The 20,480-nt window shown below is 36.8% G+C and overlaps 1 protein-coding gene across 1 annotated transcript in view; it reads left to right on the plus strand.

Annotated features, from left to right (window-relative positions):
• LOC18444309 (exocyst complex component SEC5A) overlaps positions 1-20,480 on the plus strand; it is a 64,456-nt gene that overhangs the window by 35,330 nt on the left and 8,646 nt on the right. Inside the window, exons 11-16 of the mRNA XM_006854484.4 lie at positions 4,020-4,172; positions 7,015-7,141; positions 7,228-7,438; positions 9,788-9,903; positions 10,013-10,250; positions 18,468-18,564. Of these exons, the coding sequence (XP_006854546.2) occupies positions 4,020-4,172; positions 7,015-7,141; positions 7,228-7,438; positions 9,788-9,903; positions 10,013-10,250; positions 18,468-18,564 (942 nt within the window). The remainder of the gene's footprint in view (positions 1-4,019; positions 4,173-7,014; positions 7,142-7,227; positions 7,439-9,787; positions 9,904-10,012; positions 10,251-18,467; positions 18,565-20,480) is intronic.

Genomic DNA, 20,480 nt, shown 5'->3' on the forward strand with positions numbered 1-20,480 from the left:
ATGCCTCAATTCATGGGGCCTGCATCATGCAAACCTGGTTTGGGTGTGGGTCTGGGTCTGGTTCTACGTTCGGGTCCGGTTAGAGGCCAACCCGACCTGAATAGATTGGGATAAATTACATATAAATAATACTCATTATGTAGTATAAAATGTATCAAATAAATTTCTATATATTTTTAGTTATAGTCTCGGACCTGATTTGGGCGGGGACTTACCCTATCCGACCCATTCCAAGCCCCATATGTGTGCCTTCCCTTGTTTTGAGCTATGATAGTGCAACCCCAGGATAATTAGATTTTATATATGCTAAAAAAAACGTATATCAACTTCATACAATAATGACATTGAGTACTTTTATGATTCTTATATATATATATATATGGAAAATGCTGAGATTAGCCCACTAGCTCATATCAACATATGAGCCCAACGGCCCAGATTGAATCTAGGTCGATCTGACGGTCACGACCACATTTTGTATTTGAATTTTAATGTGTTTTCTACGGTTCCAAATAACTTGAAAATGTAGGCGTCCATTCTTCTCATCAAGGCGCGCCTAATAAAAATATTTAAAAAATAATTCGCAAAAAATAAATCGACCAAATACCCCTGAGACTTTTTAGGGGTAGTTTGCTTGATTTATTTCTTACAAATTATTTTTTTGATATTTTTATTAGATTATCCTATTTTTGAAGAATACATGCTTAAAATTTCAAGTGATTTGGATTCGTAGAAAAAAAAATTAAAATTAAAATACGAAATAAGGTCATGACCGTCAGATCGGCCCAGATTGTTGCTCTCATATGTTGATATGAGCTAGTGGGCTAATCTTAGCATTTTCTGATATATATATATATTGGAAAAGTCTTAAAAACACCTTTAAGCGAATTGCTACAATGTTTCGCCCCCATCACTGACATGCTATGTCAATGATGATTTTGCCTAACAACCGCCATGGACCTACAGGAGCCATGGCGGTCCCTATATATTTTTTGAGTCAATTTTGCATGAAAAAATCCCATCACGGACATGCTATATTCATGATGGACCACCACGGACATGCTATGTCTGTGACGGTCTTTAATCCTTGATGTCCGAAAAAATCGGACAGCATCGAGCCTATGGACGAAAATACTGTTCATTTTCGCCCATAGGGCAGTGATTTCATGCAACGGTTGTATAGTAATATACAAGAAACAATCTTCAAAAACCATATTAAGGCCATTTGCTTGATCCAAAATTTAAAATATACACTATTTTCATTCTAATGAACAATCACAAAAAAGAAAAAATTGAAAATGCAACTTAGAAAGTATTTTTGTAGTCTCTTCCATATATATATATATAGATATATAGGGCAGTGATTTCATGCAACGGTTGTATAGTAATATAATATAACAATCATCAAAAACCATATTAAGGCCATTTGCTTGATCCAAAATTTAAAATATACACTATTTTCATTCTAATGAACAATCACAAAAAAGAAAAAATTGAAAATGCAACCTAGAAAGTATTTTTTTAGCCCAATTAACATTGGCCGTCCATTTCGATAAGATGCTTAGATCTAGGCCTTAGAAGGATTTTTTTCATTTCCAATTTGTTAAGACGGCTTTATTAGCATTAGATGAACAATCACAAAAAAGAAAAAATGATTTTGAGTTTGTAAAGGCTAAGATCTTTAAATTCACCAAATGAATGGTCTAGATTTGTTGTTGGATAGGACTCATTTTGACCATATCTAGGGTTCAAATTGATTTTTTCTTTTCTTGGGATTGATTATTGAGATGATGAAAGTGTGTGCAAAATTTTGGGTCATACAAGTACCACAAACATGGTTTTCTAGAAGTGTGGTTGCATTATACTATAATACAATTGTTGCATTAGATCACTGCCCATATATATATATAAATATAACAATATAATACACATAATTTATAATGCTATCCCCGACAACTTGCTACATTAAAAGTGTCGACATGAACAAAATAAATGTCTAATATGGTATGCGTAAAATATGATGTGATGAATATCTTAAGCAAAAACTGTGCTTTGTCTAAAATATGATATGCACCTTCATATTTGATGATCACAATTGTGGACTATCTGTAATATATTAGAATTCTGATATGTATAACAGTCGGCCAGTGATGATACATATCTATGTTCATGTCCTGTGGTTTGGTGAATGCAATTATGATTCCCTTATTTATATTGGTGTCCATCTCCATATCTATATGTGGGCTCCCTTAAACCGCTCTATCAGCGAGTCACCCCTATTTTGTCAATATGCTATGTTACACAGAACTCCTACTCTTGGTGCAGTGCAGAGTTACATGCCTTTATTCTGTAGGTACAGTGAAGCACATCCACATTGGTTGTAGATGTGACTTGAAGCACTCATGGCATGGATAACCTCTATGTCTAATGTATTGCCAATTATTGATTTGAAAAGATTGAAACAAACCAAAAAAAAAAAAAAAAAACTCTTCAGTAATTTTGGTAGATGCAAACACCTGAAGGTAAAGATTGAGCCTAATATGTGAACTAAGTGTACCTACTACATGCTCACATACAGTGTTGTACTTTTGGAGTCAGGATGCATTGTGCTAATTATTCAGAGATTTCAAGGTTGGGTAGATCAGTGGGGGGAGGGTCCCTCCCCATAGTAGGAATGGAATTCAAGATGTTATGTTCTGATACCCACGACCTAGACTACCTATGCCTCGAGTCCATTACTTCATTCTTATGCTGTGGATTATAACATTGAATATAATACACATTAACTATAACCATAACAAGGGATGCTGTTATCTTGTAACCAAATATTAAGTTTGAAGTTATTTTGGTTTTTCCATTTAATAATTATTTCAATGGAAAATGAGTTTCGTTGCTGATGTATATTGTTCTTTATCCGTGTCAACTGTTTGATTTCATATTTTTGGTGCTAGACATTCCTCTGGTTGACCAAAATTTACCCTTTTAACTCCTACAAAAGATACCTCTGATTGCTTGAGATATTTCATTTCTATTGGATATTCTAGGACCATTGACTGAGAATTAAATTTCTCTTGTTCTTATCTTGAAACTCTGTGGCGGTCAGTCTGCCCAGATCATTTTCTCTCTCTTTAGTTCCACTTTCACTCACCAGAGATTTGATGAGCATGGAAGGTAGTAACTTCGGATTACTAATTCCTGTTTTGGGAGAAAGGAGGTCCTTTTATACATTGTAATGAGCATATCTGCAGATTCTTTGTGAAACTGGAGTCCAATACTAGTGTTTCATCTTGGTTTAAGATGATGATATTTGAGTTCATATGTTGAGTAAATTTTTGTAGTTATTGCTACAATTCAATTACCAACTTGATTCTTTTATGCTCACATGAGTGTGGGTGTTTGGTTGTGTGGAAAACAAATGCCCTTTGGCCCAAACATGGTACATGCATTCGCTTGAACTTGACAGAGAAGCCCCGAAAAAAAAATTTGAATAACGCCCCGGGAAATGTTCTTTTTTTTTTTTTTGACTTGGTGAGCACACATTCTCTTGGATCCAATTAAGAAGCCCATTGCGAAAAAATTAAGAAGAAAATGGTTTTTTGAACATTGAGCGCAGACTGTCTGTATCATGGGTCGTTGGATCTAGCCCTTTAAGAACTCAAAGTCAATTTTTTAACTGTTCATTTGGTGATGATGAGGCAATCTTCAAAATTTGGAATCAAATAAATCCCTTAAAAGGGAAGGCTCGTATGCACTGCATTTTCTATCTCCTCAAATGAAAAAACATTTTTGAAATTTTTTTTTTTTTTTGCAATGTCTTGTCACTATCTTGTTTGAAGAGCGCAAGAGCGTGGATCCTATGATTTTGTGTACAAATAATTGCCTCTAAGGCCTTCCAAAATTGGGGAGGATGAATTAGCAAAAACCAATGATGGTTTCTGTAGGTAATAATGTCAAAATACTAACTGTTTAACGCGAAAGTGCTCTTCCGTTATATCTATGAAGCTATTGTTTTGTGACAGTCTTCTCAAGTTGCGGCTGACAGCGTAGAACCAAATGGCAAGGCTACTACACATAAGACTGAAGATAGATTTGGGGAGATGAAATGTTCTAGTCATTCTCTTGATGAAGTTGCTGAGATGGTACAAGGCACTGTATTGATATATGAAACAAAGGTTTTCCTCATACTTAACTGTTTGTTTTTTGTTTTGTAGATTGAAAGAATAAGTGATATCTTACTGTCAGTTTGGCTTTCCTCTTAGTTGATCCTTCCTTGTGGATAAGCTATTTGTCTTAGAATTATTATATATTTCTTGCGAATTTCGAAGGACCTTTCTCAGTTTCTACTTTGCTGAAACTATATTAGAGGATGATGTGATACTTGCTTTACATGATAACTAAACTACTGTTATACATTCTGATGTGAAGCTTCAATCTGTATACCACGAATATGCATATATTACTGAAACGATTTAGTGGATCATTGTTTTTTACTATGATGACCCATTGTTGCTCATGAACAATAGTGAAGTACTTTGTATCTCTTGGTGACTTCTGTTCCACACCCTAATGGCACATTTGACAGGGGATCTGGAAAATCCATCATCAACATCGTCATCATCCGAGCCATGTCCCAACTAATTGGGGTCGGCTAGAATTCATGATAAAAATGTGGCAAAGTTTTATCCTGGTTGCCTACCTAATACAACCCTCCTCCTTTACCGAGGCTTGGGACCGGCATGGGGCCGGCCAAGGCGGAGTTGGGATTTGGAAAATCCATGGGTTTTGGAAATCCTGGCTGCTCAGAACCGAGGTTCTGGAGACCATGAGCTAACAGTACCTTGTTGATAACCTTTTCTAAGAGGGTGGTCATTTGTAAGAGGGTGTGGTCATTTGGTGGAGGTCAACAGAGGGGGTACTAGTTTTGTAGAAGGGATGGTTGTTCCACGAGTTTCGGGGTTCTGCAGAAACCCAAAGTATTGGAATTCTAGAAAACCACTTCTGCATCTGTTTACCCGCATCCCCTTTTATGGGGGATGGGGACATTCTTGTCCCCAATCACTATAGCTAATCCTTGTCATCAAAAGTGGAACTACCATACACTTCAGGGATACCTCGGTTATCCCTGATGCCAGCCTTGGCTATCTGTCAAACGTGCCCTATAGGGTATATAGAATTCCTTCTCCAATGGTCTCATTCGCTTCTCCACATTTTAGAGCTGTAGAAAGTGTAGTGAAGAAAGAGATCGTTCTTAGTGTCCTTCCATCGTGCCTAGATACACCTAGGAAGCGGCAGACCTTGCTGGTCATCTCAGTGCATCTGAGCATTTATGTTCTGCTGGAAAAGTAGGGATATTTTAGGAATTTATTATTTTCAAACACATTTCTGCAGAGAACTATGGTTAGATGACTGTAGATCACTCTCTCTATTCATTATTTGTTGTGGATTGCATCCAGCACTACTATAGGAATTCTAGCCAACCTAAAGAGAGTTTTCCCTCGTGAGCCTTCTATAATACACCCAAAAAAGCATGCCCATTACCCTTTAGAAGTTGCTCCATGACTTTTGAGCAGTGAAGGAAAAGGATTTGCTGGAGTTACTGGGGCTTGGCACCTTGCGTGTCTCCTAACCAAACAAATGGGAACCAGCCTATTATGTCAGGCTTCTTTTATTTTTGGAACTTTTTGTGCAGACTTGGCAGAGTCTGTTGATCTAACTTGGGCTTGGCACCCTTGTGGCTTCCATTCCGAGTCCTTGTTTCACCCCATGGCTTTTGAGTAAGGATTTGCTTGGTACATAGCATGTGGGCAAAACTGTGAGCTGAGAGAAGCCATTTCCATGTGACGTCTGTGACATCCAAAAATGAAACGAACCTGAATGTTAGCCTTCTCGAAGACTTAGAGATTCCAATGGGAGGTGCTGGACCTGCAGCATCTTAGGGACTTGGCTTCATCTCGTGTAAATGCATCTAAGAGGCAAGCATGTGACACTTCAAGCATGTGACACTTCTAACTTCAAAGTGGCTTTCATGATTCTTGATTACGATTGGCAAATGGCAGTGTGTCTGCACAAGGCATTCCCATGTATCCATTGTAGCATCCAAATGAGTAACCTACCTGAATGCAATCTATGGCCTTCAAAATAGTGTCTGAGGTATGATACTTTCTTTATGATTTTTTATCTCCCATGAATTTCATTTGTTTGTGACATGAATAGGGCTGTAAGCCAGTTGGGCAACCCAAATTTGGATCTAGACCTGATCAGGTCCAGGTTTGTCAGACTTGGACCCAAGCCTTTGGGTCTAGGTGGTGGATCTGGACCTGGACCCCTATAGGTTCAACCTTGGGGATTGCCTGGGCGACCTAGGTCCAACCTTGGACTCAACAGTTCAGGCCTAATCCTGACCGAACTCAGCCCGACTAGGGGAATCCATGTCTGAACCTTGGTCAGGCCGACCCACCAACCTGTTTGACAGTCCAGACATGAATTACAATACGTCATGTCTCTGTCCCTCTTCACTGTTCTATTCCAGTGTTTTAAAACATGGAACTGGGTGGGTCCAAGTAGGCTCGTGTCCCAAGTGTGACCAGTTAAGACTTGGAATTGGCTAACTGGTTTTGTAAGGTCTCTGTTGAGACTCAAATAACCTGAGTCGGGGTCATCTAGAAGGCAGGGTGTGTAACTGCTAGTGCCGAATGACTTTGGCAAGTTTGAGTTGGACTCCCCGAGGTTTTAAACACAGATTGGTTGATTGCTTGTCTCATTTTGAGAAAATTGTTTTCTAGCAAATGATTTATTGCCCACCATCCTGCGTCCTGAAAACGTTGATATCTTTCTTCTTTTCACATTTGCAGTTGTACCCTGTGAAAATGAAAAATATTTTCTCTTTCCACTTTGTTCACCTTGAATTTGATTTCTTTGCTTGTAATGGTTTTTAGATGTGTCACATCATCCACTTTTAATGATTCTATCTATCAGTGTCAAATGTTGGTATATTTGGTTTATTGATTTTTGCAGGTCCATAACACATTTCGAGATCTTGAAGAATCTAATGTTCTCCATCCACATATGAGGGACGCCATTAAGGAAGTATCTAAGGCTTGCCACGCTTTTGAAGGAAAAGAGGCTGCTCCTCCAAGTGCTGGTAAAAATATTTTGCTTTTTGCACTACATTATTTAATCTGCAGGAAATGCAGTTTTATGGTAACTTATATCACCTGTTTCTTCCAGTTAAATCATTGTTGTCCCTTCACATGGAAATCACAAAAATCTTTGTATTAAGAATTTGCTCATGGATGAGAGCGGCAACAGAAGAGATATCTAGGGAAGAATTGTGGGTACCCGTGTCTATTCTTGAGCGGAGCAAGTCTCCATATACAATATCGTTCTTGCCTCTAGCATTTAGTATAATGCTGATCTCGGCAATGGATCAGGTTGATTTGTAAGTATGCAATTTTTCGTTGTTATGTTCTGATGGATAAAATACATCACATTTCAAGATTCTTCATTTTTCTGATGATGTTTTATTTGCACAGTGTGGCACCGTTGCAGTTCAATATTGATTCTTTTTGTTGTACTTAACTTGCAAGGACACAAGAACGTGTTGGCATCAGACACGGTTATGCTGTGACTGACACCACCTTCAAAACAGGTGTTGGTCATGACATGTTTGTACATGTGCATAGAATACTAAGGTGTTCGGCTATATATATTGGGTTTACATATAACTTTAATTTATCTATTAAATAATAATAATTTAAAATTGTTTGCAGTGCTTTAAACTTGTTGGCTTAGGCTTGGACTTGCCTGAGTCACTTGACCTGGCAAGTTGCCTGTGTCCAGGGCTCTCCCGGCTCTCACTGATTTAGGGACCCTACTATGTTTTTTGTCAGAGACTTGGCTGATAATTGGTGATTTGGGCAGGTCTCCTAGACTTGACCAATTCAGCCCACTGATCCTTGCAAGTCCTGACCGAGCTCTGAATCACTGATTATTGACACATTTAGATCTTAGACTGTCCATAGTTATGGAAATGATTGCCAAAATGATAGTATATGAGATTGGACATGTCTAGAATTTGGACGTGTCCAAAACTCTTGTCGCAAGCATCTAACTGATACAAGTGTGTTTGGAAATTGCGGATATGCATCTAAAATTTGGACATACGTGTAGAAGCAAGCGTCTTATCAAGACATGTGGTGTCTGCTTGTGTGACACAAATGTCAAACATGCAAGTATCTAGCAGTGTCTGGCATGTCGAGACATGCGGTAAAACATGTGTCTGTAACAGTCGTGAAAATGTGATTGACACTTATCATTGTTATGTTATGGATCCATGAAGCATGTGATTCAATAGACCTAGTTGGTACCTGGTATATTCTGATGGTATTTCATAACTTAGCATTGAGGATGTTCATGTCAAGCGATATTCTGTTCATGGCTGTGGTCAAGTGGTTTTGAGTGTCTGCCATCTATGGAGAGTTCTGTCCTTTGGGTTGTTAATTTTCTTTAGTGAATTGAAACTCGGGCCTTTGGGAGTCGTTCTGTGCCAAGCTTAGTCATATCGGGTCTATTAGTCTTACTCGAGTCTCACCGAAACTCAACTCTCTCTTGAAAAAATAGTAGAGGTAAAAAGACTTGGTTCAAGTCTTGTAATAGAAACTTGAGACTCGCCTGGTGCATGCCAAGTCGCTTTAGTGAGTTTGATTTGACTTGGTGGGCTTTAGAACAGAATTTTTCTTATGGAAGTAAGGTGCCTGTGCAACTTTGTAACTTTTTCCTTTTAACTAAGTTGGTAAACTGTTGTACATGAGGGTATGGCTATCGTTATTGCAAGAAATCCTTTCCCAATTTCTAAACTGTTGTATGTGAGGGTAGGGCTTTCATTCATCATCATCATCATCATCATAACCTTTTCCCAATTGATTGGAGTCGGTTACACGAATCTTGGTCTGTGTTTAGGATTCATGATAAGTTTTGGCAAAATTTTACGTTGGCTACCTACCGAACACAACCCAGCCCTTATACCCAGACATGGTACAGGTTTCGGGGAAGTTTAAGGACATCACCCCTCTTAGACCAAGGGTAGGGTTTTCATTATTGTGAGAAATTCTTTCCACATTTCTAAGTAAACTGAGAAAAGGTTTGCCAAATGTATAGCGGTGCATAATGCATCTTTTCATTGATATGGTGGTACTAGTGCTGCTAATTCATGTCTAGAATATTGAAATGCTACATAGTTGGGCTTCTCCATTTCCACCATTCTTTAAGTAAATGCAATATAAGGAGTTTTCATATTTGAGGTGGATTTTTCAGTGCATTTGAATGAGTAGATGTGCAAACTCTTTTATGAGATTATGGGTATGTCTCATGGACATATGTTTTCTATGCCATGGGCCAAATGCAAATAAACCAATTTGATTGTTGATAGGCTGGCTGGCTGGGACTGGTCAGGGAATAATTGGAGTTTTAGGATTTAGTCTTAACTCCTGGCTAATCATGATGATGGCTGCGAAATTGTGTTGTATATGTCATGTGCTGCATCTTTAACCTCTAAATTTCAGAGTTAAGACATCTGTACTTTACATTGTTCTCAGTGTTCAAATTCGATAGGGTTGTCAATCCGTCAAATACCCAATGTGATCGACAAGATGTTCAATGGGAAGCTTGGTTTTTCAAAACAAATCCATTTGTTGTGAAGTTAGTTTACCTAGTGGCTTTTTCAGTGAACTTTTAATGATATATTTTAATTTGCTTCTCTGTCATTGAATTTATGATCGTTTTTTTCTAGAATGGTTAAAAGCCTTAAGAGTGAGACAACAATCTCTGGCAACATGACCATGCGAGTTCAAGAAATGCAGGAATCTGTGAGGCTGGCTTTTCTGAATTGCTTTATTGATTTTACAGGTAAGCCAGAGATGCAGCTGCCTGCTGTATGTGCTGTTTTGCCTGTTCATGCAGTGTCCTTTGTTTTTGCCCTGTTTCAGCATGAGTTATTATGACCTTCTTTTGGCAGGATACCTAGAGCGTATTGGTCGTGAACTATCTCAAAACAGATCGAACAAGGACAGTTTAAGTTTACAAAATGGGTATTTGCCTGATTCAGAAGGGAAATATTTTGGTCTTCACCCTGGTAGTGTGGTCACTGATTCACATCAGAAACTATTGATAGTTTTGAGTAACATTGGATATTGCAAAGAACAACTTTCCCGCGAGTTGTATACTAAGTACAAGCATATCTGGATCACATCAAGGTTAGTTTTAGCTGAAAGTTTTAAATGCTTGTTCTGTTTACTTTCATTGATTGTTAAAAGGGAACACAAATTTTTTCTGAAGGTTCGTCCTGCCATTGTATTTAAAAGACTGACTTCTTTTAATAGTTATAGTATTATTGATGTAAAAGGTCTAATTCTTATTATTTTTCCTCTTGGGTTACTGTTATGCTTTATGGCAGTTCATTGTGTTGATTCTCTGGTTTCTTACCTTCCATGAACTATATAAAGAGATATTTTGAAACTAGATGGCTATGTAAGGAGTTGTTTTGAAACTAGCGAAGAAATGGTAGATGATTTTGGTTTGTGCTTGTTTATTTCTGTGGTTATGGCACCTTTTGTTTATCTAAGTTTTGAAATGTAAAATAGTTCAAATGAATCATGTGTAAGCTTCTCTTGTTCTTTATAGAGGTTTGGAAGATCATTGTTTTGGAGGATCGATACAATGTGTTGTTTGTGTGATACAAGGACTCTGACCAACACGTGTTAGGTAGAATTGAGTTTTTGAAATGTATTTAGAGAAAAGAGAGAAAGAGATCAATATTCAAGCACAAGATAAAGTAAATATATATGTTTTTCACACTCTACAAATCGTAGGGCGATGTGGCCTATATATACACAAGTTCCTATAGGGGTTACAGTATGGGTGGGTCAACATGCAACAGATTACAACCATTACAGCAAGAGTTACAATAATTGTTGCAACAGGATCTAATGGGCATGAGGTCCATTATTTGTAGAAGTTGCATGTTTTAGTGGGCGTGAGCCCATAACAACTTAATAGCCACTTTCATGTTCAAAAAACAAAAAAAACAACTTAACAGCCACTACATGAGGCCCATTATGCATAGGAGTTGCAACTATTACATAGGTTTTAATGGGCATGAGCTCATAATAGTTGCTGCACTCCACAAGTTGGAGCATATATATCGTAGATGCCCAGCTCGTCCAAAGTATCCTTTAGCCTATAATAACATTACAGCCACTACATGAGGCCCATTATGCATGGGAATTACAGCTGTTACATAGGTTTTAATGGACATGAGCTTATAACAGTTGCTACACTCCCCCTCAAGCTGGAGCATATATATCATAGCTGCCCAGCTGGTCCAAGTATCCTCTAGTTGAACTCGATTAGAGGCCTTGGTGTAAGTATGTCTGGCAATTAGTTCTCGGAGCAAACAAATGGAGTACATATTGTCTTTTAAGCGACATTGTCTCTGACAAAGTGGCAGTCAACCTCAATATGCTTGGTTCTTTTATGAAATGCAGGATTTGATGCAATATAAATTGCCACTTGATTATCGCAATGTAGAGAAATAGGAGTTGATACATTAACACCCATCTCTTCAAGAAGAGAACGGAGCCAAATTATTTCATATGTAGCACTTGCCATTGCTCAATATTCGGCTTCTGCTGAAGATCGAGCTACAAAGTGCTTCTTTCTCTTCCAGGTGACTAAATACCACCCACTGTCATAAAGTAGCCATTGGTAGATCATCGATCAAGAGAACATCGGGCCCCATCTGAATCATAGAAACCTTGTACATCAAGATGACCATGACTAGTATAAAGTAGCCCTTTCACTGGAGCAGATTTTAAATATCTTAAAATGCGAAACAACCTCCAAGCAATGGGTGCATGGTGCGTGCATAAACTGACTTGCCATGCCTACAACATATGCAATATTTGGCCGTGTGACAGTTAAATAAATAAGTCTACCTACTAATCTCTGATATATACCATGGTTACTCAGAGGCTCTGACTGTTGATCATATAGTTTGTGATTAACCTCTAAAGGAGATTTTACTGGTTTGGCTCTAAGCATTCGTGTATCATTGAGGAGATCAACAATATACTTCCTTTGAGGCAAAGAAAAAAAATCCGTTTAGACTTAGCCACCTATTCCAAGGAAGTAACAATGGACCAAGATCCTTGATGTCAAAAACACCCCTCAAGAACTCTTTCATTTTTTGAATTCTGTGATCGTTGTTTCTTGTGAGCACAATATCATCCACATAAACTATCCGTATTGTGGTAGAACAAGATTCTCTTTTAACAAATACGTAATGGTAAGAAACACTTATTTGAAATCCGAATTGACATATTGCTGTACTGAATTTTCCGAACCAAGCCCGAGGTGACTGTTTCAATCTATATATAGCTTTCCTCAACTTGCAGACCTTCCCTTTCTCCCTTGAGGATAAAACCCAGGTGGCAATTCCATATACAGTTCCTCTTGTAGATCTCCATGGAGAGAAGCATTCTTCACGTCTAGTAGGTGGAATGGCAATTTCCTATCTATTGTAATAGATAAAAGTACCTGGACTAATTTCTAGTTTGCAACAGGAGGCAAATTCTCCTTATAATCGACTATATAACTGTTTAAAACCCTTAGCCACTAGGCGAGCTTTGTATCTCTCAATTAAGCCATCTAGCTTGTGCTTCAAGGTATACATCCACCTGCATCCTACCACATGTTGTCCTTTTGGCTGATCAATCACATCCCAAGTTCGCTGCTTCTCTAAGGCAATCATTTCCTTAATCATGGTTGCTTTCCATTATGGATGAGCCAATGCATCTGGATTAAGAATAGAAACAAAGGACGTAGAGCAAAGGTATGCACAAAAAGAAGGTGAAAGTGAAGCATAAGAAACAAATTTACTGATCGGATGAGAAGAAGTACAAGCCCATTTTCACTTCTTATAGCCATAGGTAAATTGAATTCAGAAGGTATAGGGGTAGGAGGAGAAGAAGTACCCGACAAGTCAAGGAGTTGGGATTGATCGATTGCATTAGACTTTCCCTTGTTCCTTTTTGAGTGTATGCATTCAGTTGTTTCTTAGTAGATTCCACATGTTCGTTTGTTGGATTACTGGAACTATCTATGATCATTGAAAGAGGAATAGGATTGTTCGGTGGGATAGTGGATATTAAATCTCATTAGGAAGAAAAATAACATCTTTTAAGATATAATTTCTTTTAGTTTTTGGACATTAACACTTGTGTCCTTTTTGAGAGATCAAGTATCCTAAGAACACGCATCTGGTAGATTGGGGTCTTAATTTATTCCGAGTCGGCACCAGTATATGCACAAAGCAGACAACCAAAACTTTTCCATGAAGGAGAAATAAAGCAAATGTATGATAGAGAAGTTTGAAAGGATAAGAACCATCAAGAACAAGTGTAAGCATTTTATTGATCATATAGGCAGCAGTAAGAACTGTTTCATCCCAATATGTCTTAGGAATCTTCATTTCTATTAAGATGCCATCGAACTTCTAATCAGTGTTTATTTTTCCATTCACACCATTATGTTTTTGTGTGTAGCAACATGATGTTTAAGTTTCTATATCATCTTCAAGAAGTTAATTCTTTAATCCATGGTTTAGATACTCTCGTGCATTGTCAGAATGGAATTTTCTTTTTTCGGGTCTCAAATTGGGTCTGAACCATTGGTTTAAAAAACGGATCAGTGACCCGGATCGGGCATCCCAAAAACCGATCCGGATCGGTGAATCGGCTATCCGGATTGGGAATCAGGCAAAATCGCTCGGATTAAGCCTAAAAAAAATTCAAAACAATTATTAAAATTCATTATAAATGTTGTTTTTTAGGAATCCAATAAGAAATGGGGGTACTACATTATTAACTTTCATTGTTTTCATCAATTTATGAATATTGAGATGTTCTTTCCCTATATGACCTTATGTTGACCATTAAATTTACATCACACAAAATAAATCATAGAATTATCATGGATTAAGTATATAATCATATATGGACTACAATAAAGAGTTGACTAAATCGATGAAAAATTGGCCACTAAAATCTCTAATTGTCGGAAAACCCTAATCCGCTAAAAAAACCCAAATTATTACAACCTAACTAACTATAATATTATTTACCAACAATATTTTATAGTTATTTTATTACATAAATAATAACAAATCCAAAATATTTTATAATATCATCTAATTTAAAATGTATTATTGACAACTGTAAGAAAAATAGTACACTACATGATTTATAATACAAAAATTAATAACTAAAATAAAAGATTTGGTTATCAATGTAGAAATTATTAGAATGCGTACCAATTTTCTTTAATTTTTTAGGTTTCTAGAATAAATTAGTGGAAGAGATTTTTAGTAGAAAGAGAGAGATTTCAATTGGCCTTATTGTATGAATCCTATCTTTAAATTAATATTACTAAATTTATGTTAAAGACCATCATGTTATAAAAATAAAAAATATAATTAGACCGTTTATTCCTAAGTTGTATTAAGAAATACCTTTTATTTTTTTGACAAGAAATACTATTGTGTTATCTTTTATTTTTTTTTAACAAGAAAAATATGATATTTGTTGATTATCTTTTTTTTTTTTTGTTGACAAAAGAAGATGTTGTACTACATTTTTTTTTGCTTGTTGTATTACTTTTTATTTTTTTTATCCTATGAGTTAGTACTAATTTTTTAATCCTAATTAACTAATTAATTAATTATTACTCATATAATGAAATAATACCATGATATAATAGCTTAATAGAGTTTTTATGTTTTTTTGGTAAGTAAATTTAAATTTTTTTGGTGAAAGATAGGGGTGATGGGCACCTAATTATTATTTTTAATAGTTTTTTTTTCTTTTTTTATCATCAAATTTCATTGCCACAATCGGACATACAACTTTCTTATTCATGACAGGCGTACACCGTCGTGCGTACACCATCGCGCGTACACCATCTCACTGCAATTTATCCCAAGCTAATAATAGTTGCTAGCGTTTTTTCAACTCACAAATGTATCCCACATCGAAGCGATGTGAGAAGAATGAATAATATAAAAAAACCCAATGATTTGGTTATGTTGAATGTTGTCTTGGCCATGTGAAGCGTGCGTATTGCACGTAGAGACTTTTTAAGCTGGCAATCACGTGGGGGGAGTAAGGTGGAGTGCCAGTTGGGATAAAAATTTGTCAATCACATCTGGCAATCACGTGGGGGGAGTAAGGTGCAGTGCCAGTTGGCATAAAAATTTGTCAATCACATTTGGCAATCACGTGGGGGGAGTAAGGTGGAGTGCCAGTTGGCATAAAAATTTGTCAATCACATTTCAAAAAAACTAGGGTGGGTGCATAAAAAGAAAATCGGATTGAAAAATAAAAAAGTAGGAACCGCTCGGTTTTACCGATACTGCATTTGGATCGGTTATCACCGATACCCAATCTGGATCGCTCGATTCCAGATCGGATCGGCGATTTTTGAAACACTGGTCTGAACCATTTTATGAAATATGTTTACTATTGAAGGTACTTCATCTCTACTTTTAATAAGATAGATTCAAGTATAACAAGAGTAGTCATCGATGAATGAGATTAAATACCTATATCCAGAAATAGAAATAACAGTTGCGGGCCCCCAAACATTAGAATAAACAAGATGGAATGGCTTAGAACTTCTATTTTCACTACATGGAAAAGACGTTCTACAATATTTAGACAATTGACATGTCTCACATTGTAATTGAGGAACAAACTTAATCTGGAAACAATAACTATTAATGATTTTTAAAGATATGTGACGTAAGAGGGTGTGCACAAGAGGACATGCTCAGAACTTCTAGACTCAGAATTTGCGAGTAATAGAAGTACATTCCATGTTGAACAGGTACAACCCATTGCTTTCACGACCACCACCAATTGTCTTCCTTGTTTTCAGGTCCTAAAAGCGCATTGTGAGGGAAAGAATGTGACACTACAGTTTAGTTGTTTTGTCATGTTGCTAACAGAGAGAAGATTGGAAGGAAAAATGTATTACAGAGGGTAAGGACAACGATGATGAAAGTTTATATATTCCACTTTCAGAAGCACTAGTCATGGACCCATTAACAAGTTTAACTTCATTAGGATCAGGAGAAAAAAAAAACAAGTAACCAATTTTCTTACCAGTCATATGATCAGTGGCCCTTGAATCAATGATACAGGATGTAGAAGAGGTGGAGTTGGGCGCATGATTTGCAGTTGCATATGTGCTTAGTTGCTCGACCAATGTTTTGGAGCTTAGGGAACCTTGAGAGCTGTCAATTGGTGCTGTAAATTTTTGATGTCCCGCTCTCTTGGCCTGGATAAATTCGTTTTGTGGTTCAGGTTTCCTCCCCCTCACTTAATACAGTATTGGCACTTGCACTACTTGCTTTTGGTCTCAAGTGTGGATGCAAGTCCCAACAATGCACTTGGGTGTGTCCACTCTTCCCAAAAAGGGCGCATTTGAATTTTTCCTTTTCAGCAGGAGATAGTGCAGAACGATTTGGTCCTATCATACCCATTTTTCCTTGCGTGAAGCTTGTTGCCAAGGCTGATCATTCATGATGGATGCTTTGAGTTTTGTCCTTCTGCAATAGCATTTCTACTGGCCTCCCCCCTCACATAATTATAGACACATTCAAGAGAAGGAAATTTGTCATTTCCTGGAACTTGTACTCTCTGAAGTTCAAAGTTAGGATGTACGCCTGCTAAGAACTCAGAGATCATTCTTTATTCGGCCTATTTTTTAATGTCATCAACTGTGGGATTAATAGGTTGATAGTGGTCTATTTCTTCCCATTTTTGCCTCACTATCCCAAAGTATGATTTCACAGTTGTTTCGCCTTTTTGAAAATTTATTATTTTGCGATGCAGTTGGTAAATCCTAACCATGTCATCTCATTGGGAACAACATCTCTTGGCTACTATCTTCCATGTATCCTTTGCAGTCTTAAAAAACAACGTTCCCTATTGATACTTGGCTGCATAGAATGAAGAAGCCATGTCATTACTTTCAAGTTCTCAACTTCCCATTCATCATGGGATGGATCATTTGTGGGAGGTTCTTTTACTTTTCCTGTAATATAACCCATTTTTCTTCGGCTTCCTATGAACATTTTGGCAGATTGGACCATTCTTAGTTTTTCCCATCTAGCTTAACTGTAGTGATCTTCAATCCTAGATTGTTAGAAAAACTGCTTCCCAAAGAAATTTGTGCTTTATTTCTGGCATTTTCCTTCTCTCTTGTACTTGAACCCCTACGTTTTGGGCAAGAACGCTATGCAATAGGTACGGAATATATTTGTGTAATTTTTGTGTGGTATAGTCAAATGGAAAAAGTTTAGGATAAAAGTTACTTTTCGCAAAGGAAAGTGAGATAATCTTACTTGGAATATGAGGTTGCTGATACACCACAATTTTTAGTCCAATAAGAAAGAAAAGTCATGATTCTAGGACTGCTGTAAGTAATGGATATCCTAGGGTTTCAAGCCTTGCTCTGATACCATGTTAAGATTGGGTGAGAAGAGAGAGATAGAGAGTAATCTTAAAGCACAAGATAACGTAAATACATATGTTTTTCACATTCTACAAATCGTAGGGCAATGTGCCCTATATATACACTTATTCCTATGGGGGTTACAGTATAGGATGGTCAACAACCAACTTGCAAAAGATTTACAACCATTACAACAGGAGTTACAATAATTATTGGAGCAGCTTCTAATGGGCATGAGGTCCACTCTTCATAGGAGTTGCAAATTTTAATGGGCGTGAGGCCATAACACCATAAGAATCACTACATGGGTCCCATTATGCATAGGAGTTACAGTTACACAAGTTTTAATGGGCATGCACCCATAACAGTTGCTGCACTATAGATATTGAAATTGTGTGCAAGTTCATGTTAGAATCTTGGTTGCTTAATGCACTAGGAGAAATAGAGAAGCATGTTGAGTGTGTGCCTGTTTATGTCACATTCGTGAACGCGTGCATATGCATGTGCAAACCTCTCATTTGTATACTTATGTACATTACTTACATGTTTGCATGATCATAACATTATATATAGTCCATATGGTTAACTTATTTTAATGGGGCCTATAAGCAGCATTCCTAAAAATTGATTGTTTTGTCTACTAGAAACTAGGATTAGGTGCTTCATGATGTGTGAATGTGATCCTGTCAACTGCTGATGCTCTTCAATCACTATCCATTCAGAGTTGGTTCTGTTTTTCTGTTGTAGATTCCTTAATTGAATGTGCGAACTTTTTATATATCTACCTACTTGTTTTTGTTATATCCTCTAAAACCACCAATTGATCTAGATGTTTTCCGCTCTTTCTTTTGCAAATGTGAACCTTATCCTTTCCTCTGTGGCTCATGTATCTTTCCTAGGGAAAATGATAGTGAAGGGGAGAGCGACATTAGAGATCTAGTGATCTCTTTTACGGCCCTTGAGGAGAAAGTCCTTGCCCACTATACATATGGAAAGGTATGTATACTCAATCATATTTTTCTTCCTAGTTACCAAGTTTTGAAAATCTGTTATGTGTAGACTAGGCTTCTTTTTATACGTTCCATTCATTTCTAGACATATTTCAATGAATTAGCTTCTTGAATATTGTGACTCATCAGATTCCCTGGATTATATTTGTTGGGATGAATGTCCTAAAATCAGACTTGAGCCTGGAGCAATATAAGTTGGTTCAACTACTTTCTAAATTTTTATTTTTTGAAGAGAAATTATCTAAATGAATTCAGAAAATCAAATAAAAGTACTTTATACAACATACTTAAATATAACACATTATCATGTAAAATAAATTATTCATTGTACTTTTTATTGGACATTATAATTATTTTATATTTAATTTGTTATTGCACTCAGTGCATATCATAAAATAAATTACCAAACTATTTATTTGAATTCCTGGTTTACTGTAAATCCTTCACCATGCAATGGTAATATGACATGCATCGATTATACGATTCAGATATATTATATAGATTTGCAGTCTTTCAGTATTTATAGAGAAACCTGTAATGTTCATTGTCCTAAGCATACATAGATCTATGATGTTACAAATTCGGAAAGAAGAATATATTTGCTAACAATGCAATGGGTGTAAAGAGGATCCAAATGAATATTAGGTCATTAATGCACTTGTGAAGCAGCTTCTTGAGCTGCATTACTCACTTTCTAACATTTGTAGCCTGAGAAAAAAAAATGACAAAAAGACAATGAATAGGTATGTTAAGAAGAAGTGGAACTTGTTTTCTTTTATGTGAGAGAGAGAGAGAGAGAGAGAGAGAGAGAAAGAGGGAGGGAGGGAAACGGGCTGGCGGCTTAGCCGGGGGCCCGGTTGGGCGAGGAGAGAGTTTTATTTGCATCAGAGAGAGAGAGATTTGGTACCTTTTAATTCACTAACAGAAAAATAAAAGAAAATCCCAGACAAAAAGAAAGTTGTTAGCCTTTCTTTTTACAGAGAAAGTGAATCCATATTACTCTTCCTGGATTCAAGTTAGAGAGAGAGATAAATAGAGGATTGGGTTAATGATAGAGAGTTGTGGTTCTCTCTAGAAAATTAATGGCCCTTATTTCCTCGTGTCACAAAGAGAAGTACAAACTTAGACAGTTAGAATGCAGGAGAGGTTAGTTCCATATGTTATTCTCTAGAGTTTACCTAATTATATGCAGTCATGTTGACTCAGTCCATCTTTTAAAAAACATTGGGCGTAATAGTTTGGAAATTGAAAACACAAATATCAATGCTGGCTTGCGAAAATCATAAGAATCTAAGAACAAAGCTTTTGGCATGATTGATTTGCTTGGACTGATTTTAATGCACTCAAAGAAGTGTGATTGGAAGCAATGATAGGGATGCGGGGGCTCCCTATAGAATGCTATGAGATGATTTCACTTGTTATAGGGTTTGTGTGGCTATTTTCCTATGTAGGCAATTGATTGAGAAGTCTAGGGAGAAGAGAAAAGGCCTCACATGGTTTTTACTAATTTAGAGAAAGCGTGCAATAACATACCTAGAGAGTTAATTTGGTGGGTGTTGGAAAAAAAATGAGTCTCTAAAGGATAAATTGACATGGTGAGAGATATGTACGAGAGAGCGCTAACTAGTGTAAGGACAATTAATGGAGAGACAAATGAGTTTTTAATGACAGTAGGCCTATGTCAGGGCTCAATGCTGAAGCCATATCTCTTTATTTTAGTTATGGATGAGTTAACTAGGCATCTATAGGATGGGACGTCAACAAAAAGTTAGAACTTTCAAGGGATGCTTTAGGTAAAGGTTTTAAAATTAATTGGACTAAGACATATTATATGAAATACAAGTTTAGTAACAATAGACGTAGAAACAAGGAAGTAATTAAGATTGATAACCAAGAAGTATC

The sequence above is a fragment of the Amborella trichopoda genome, chromosome 11 (genome assembly GCF_054954075.1).
Source record: "Amborella trichopoda isolate Santa Cruz 75 chromosome 11, AtrichopodaSantaCruz75HAP2 v2.0, whole genome shotgun sequence".
Taxonomy (NCBI): Eukaryota; Viridiplantae; Streptophyta; class Magnoliopsida; order Amborellales; family Amborellaceae; genus Amborella; species Amborella trichopoda.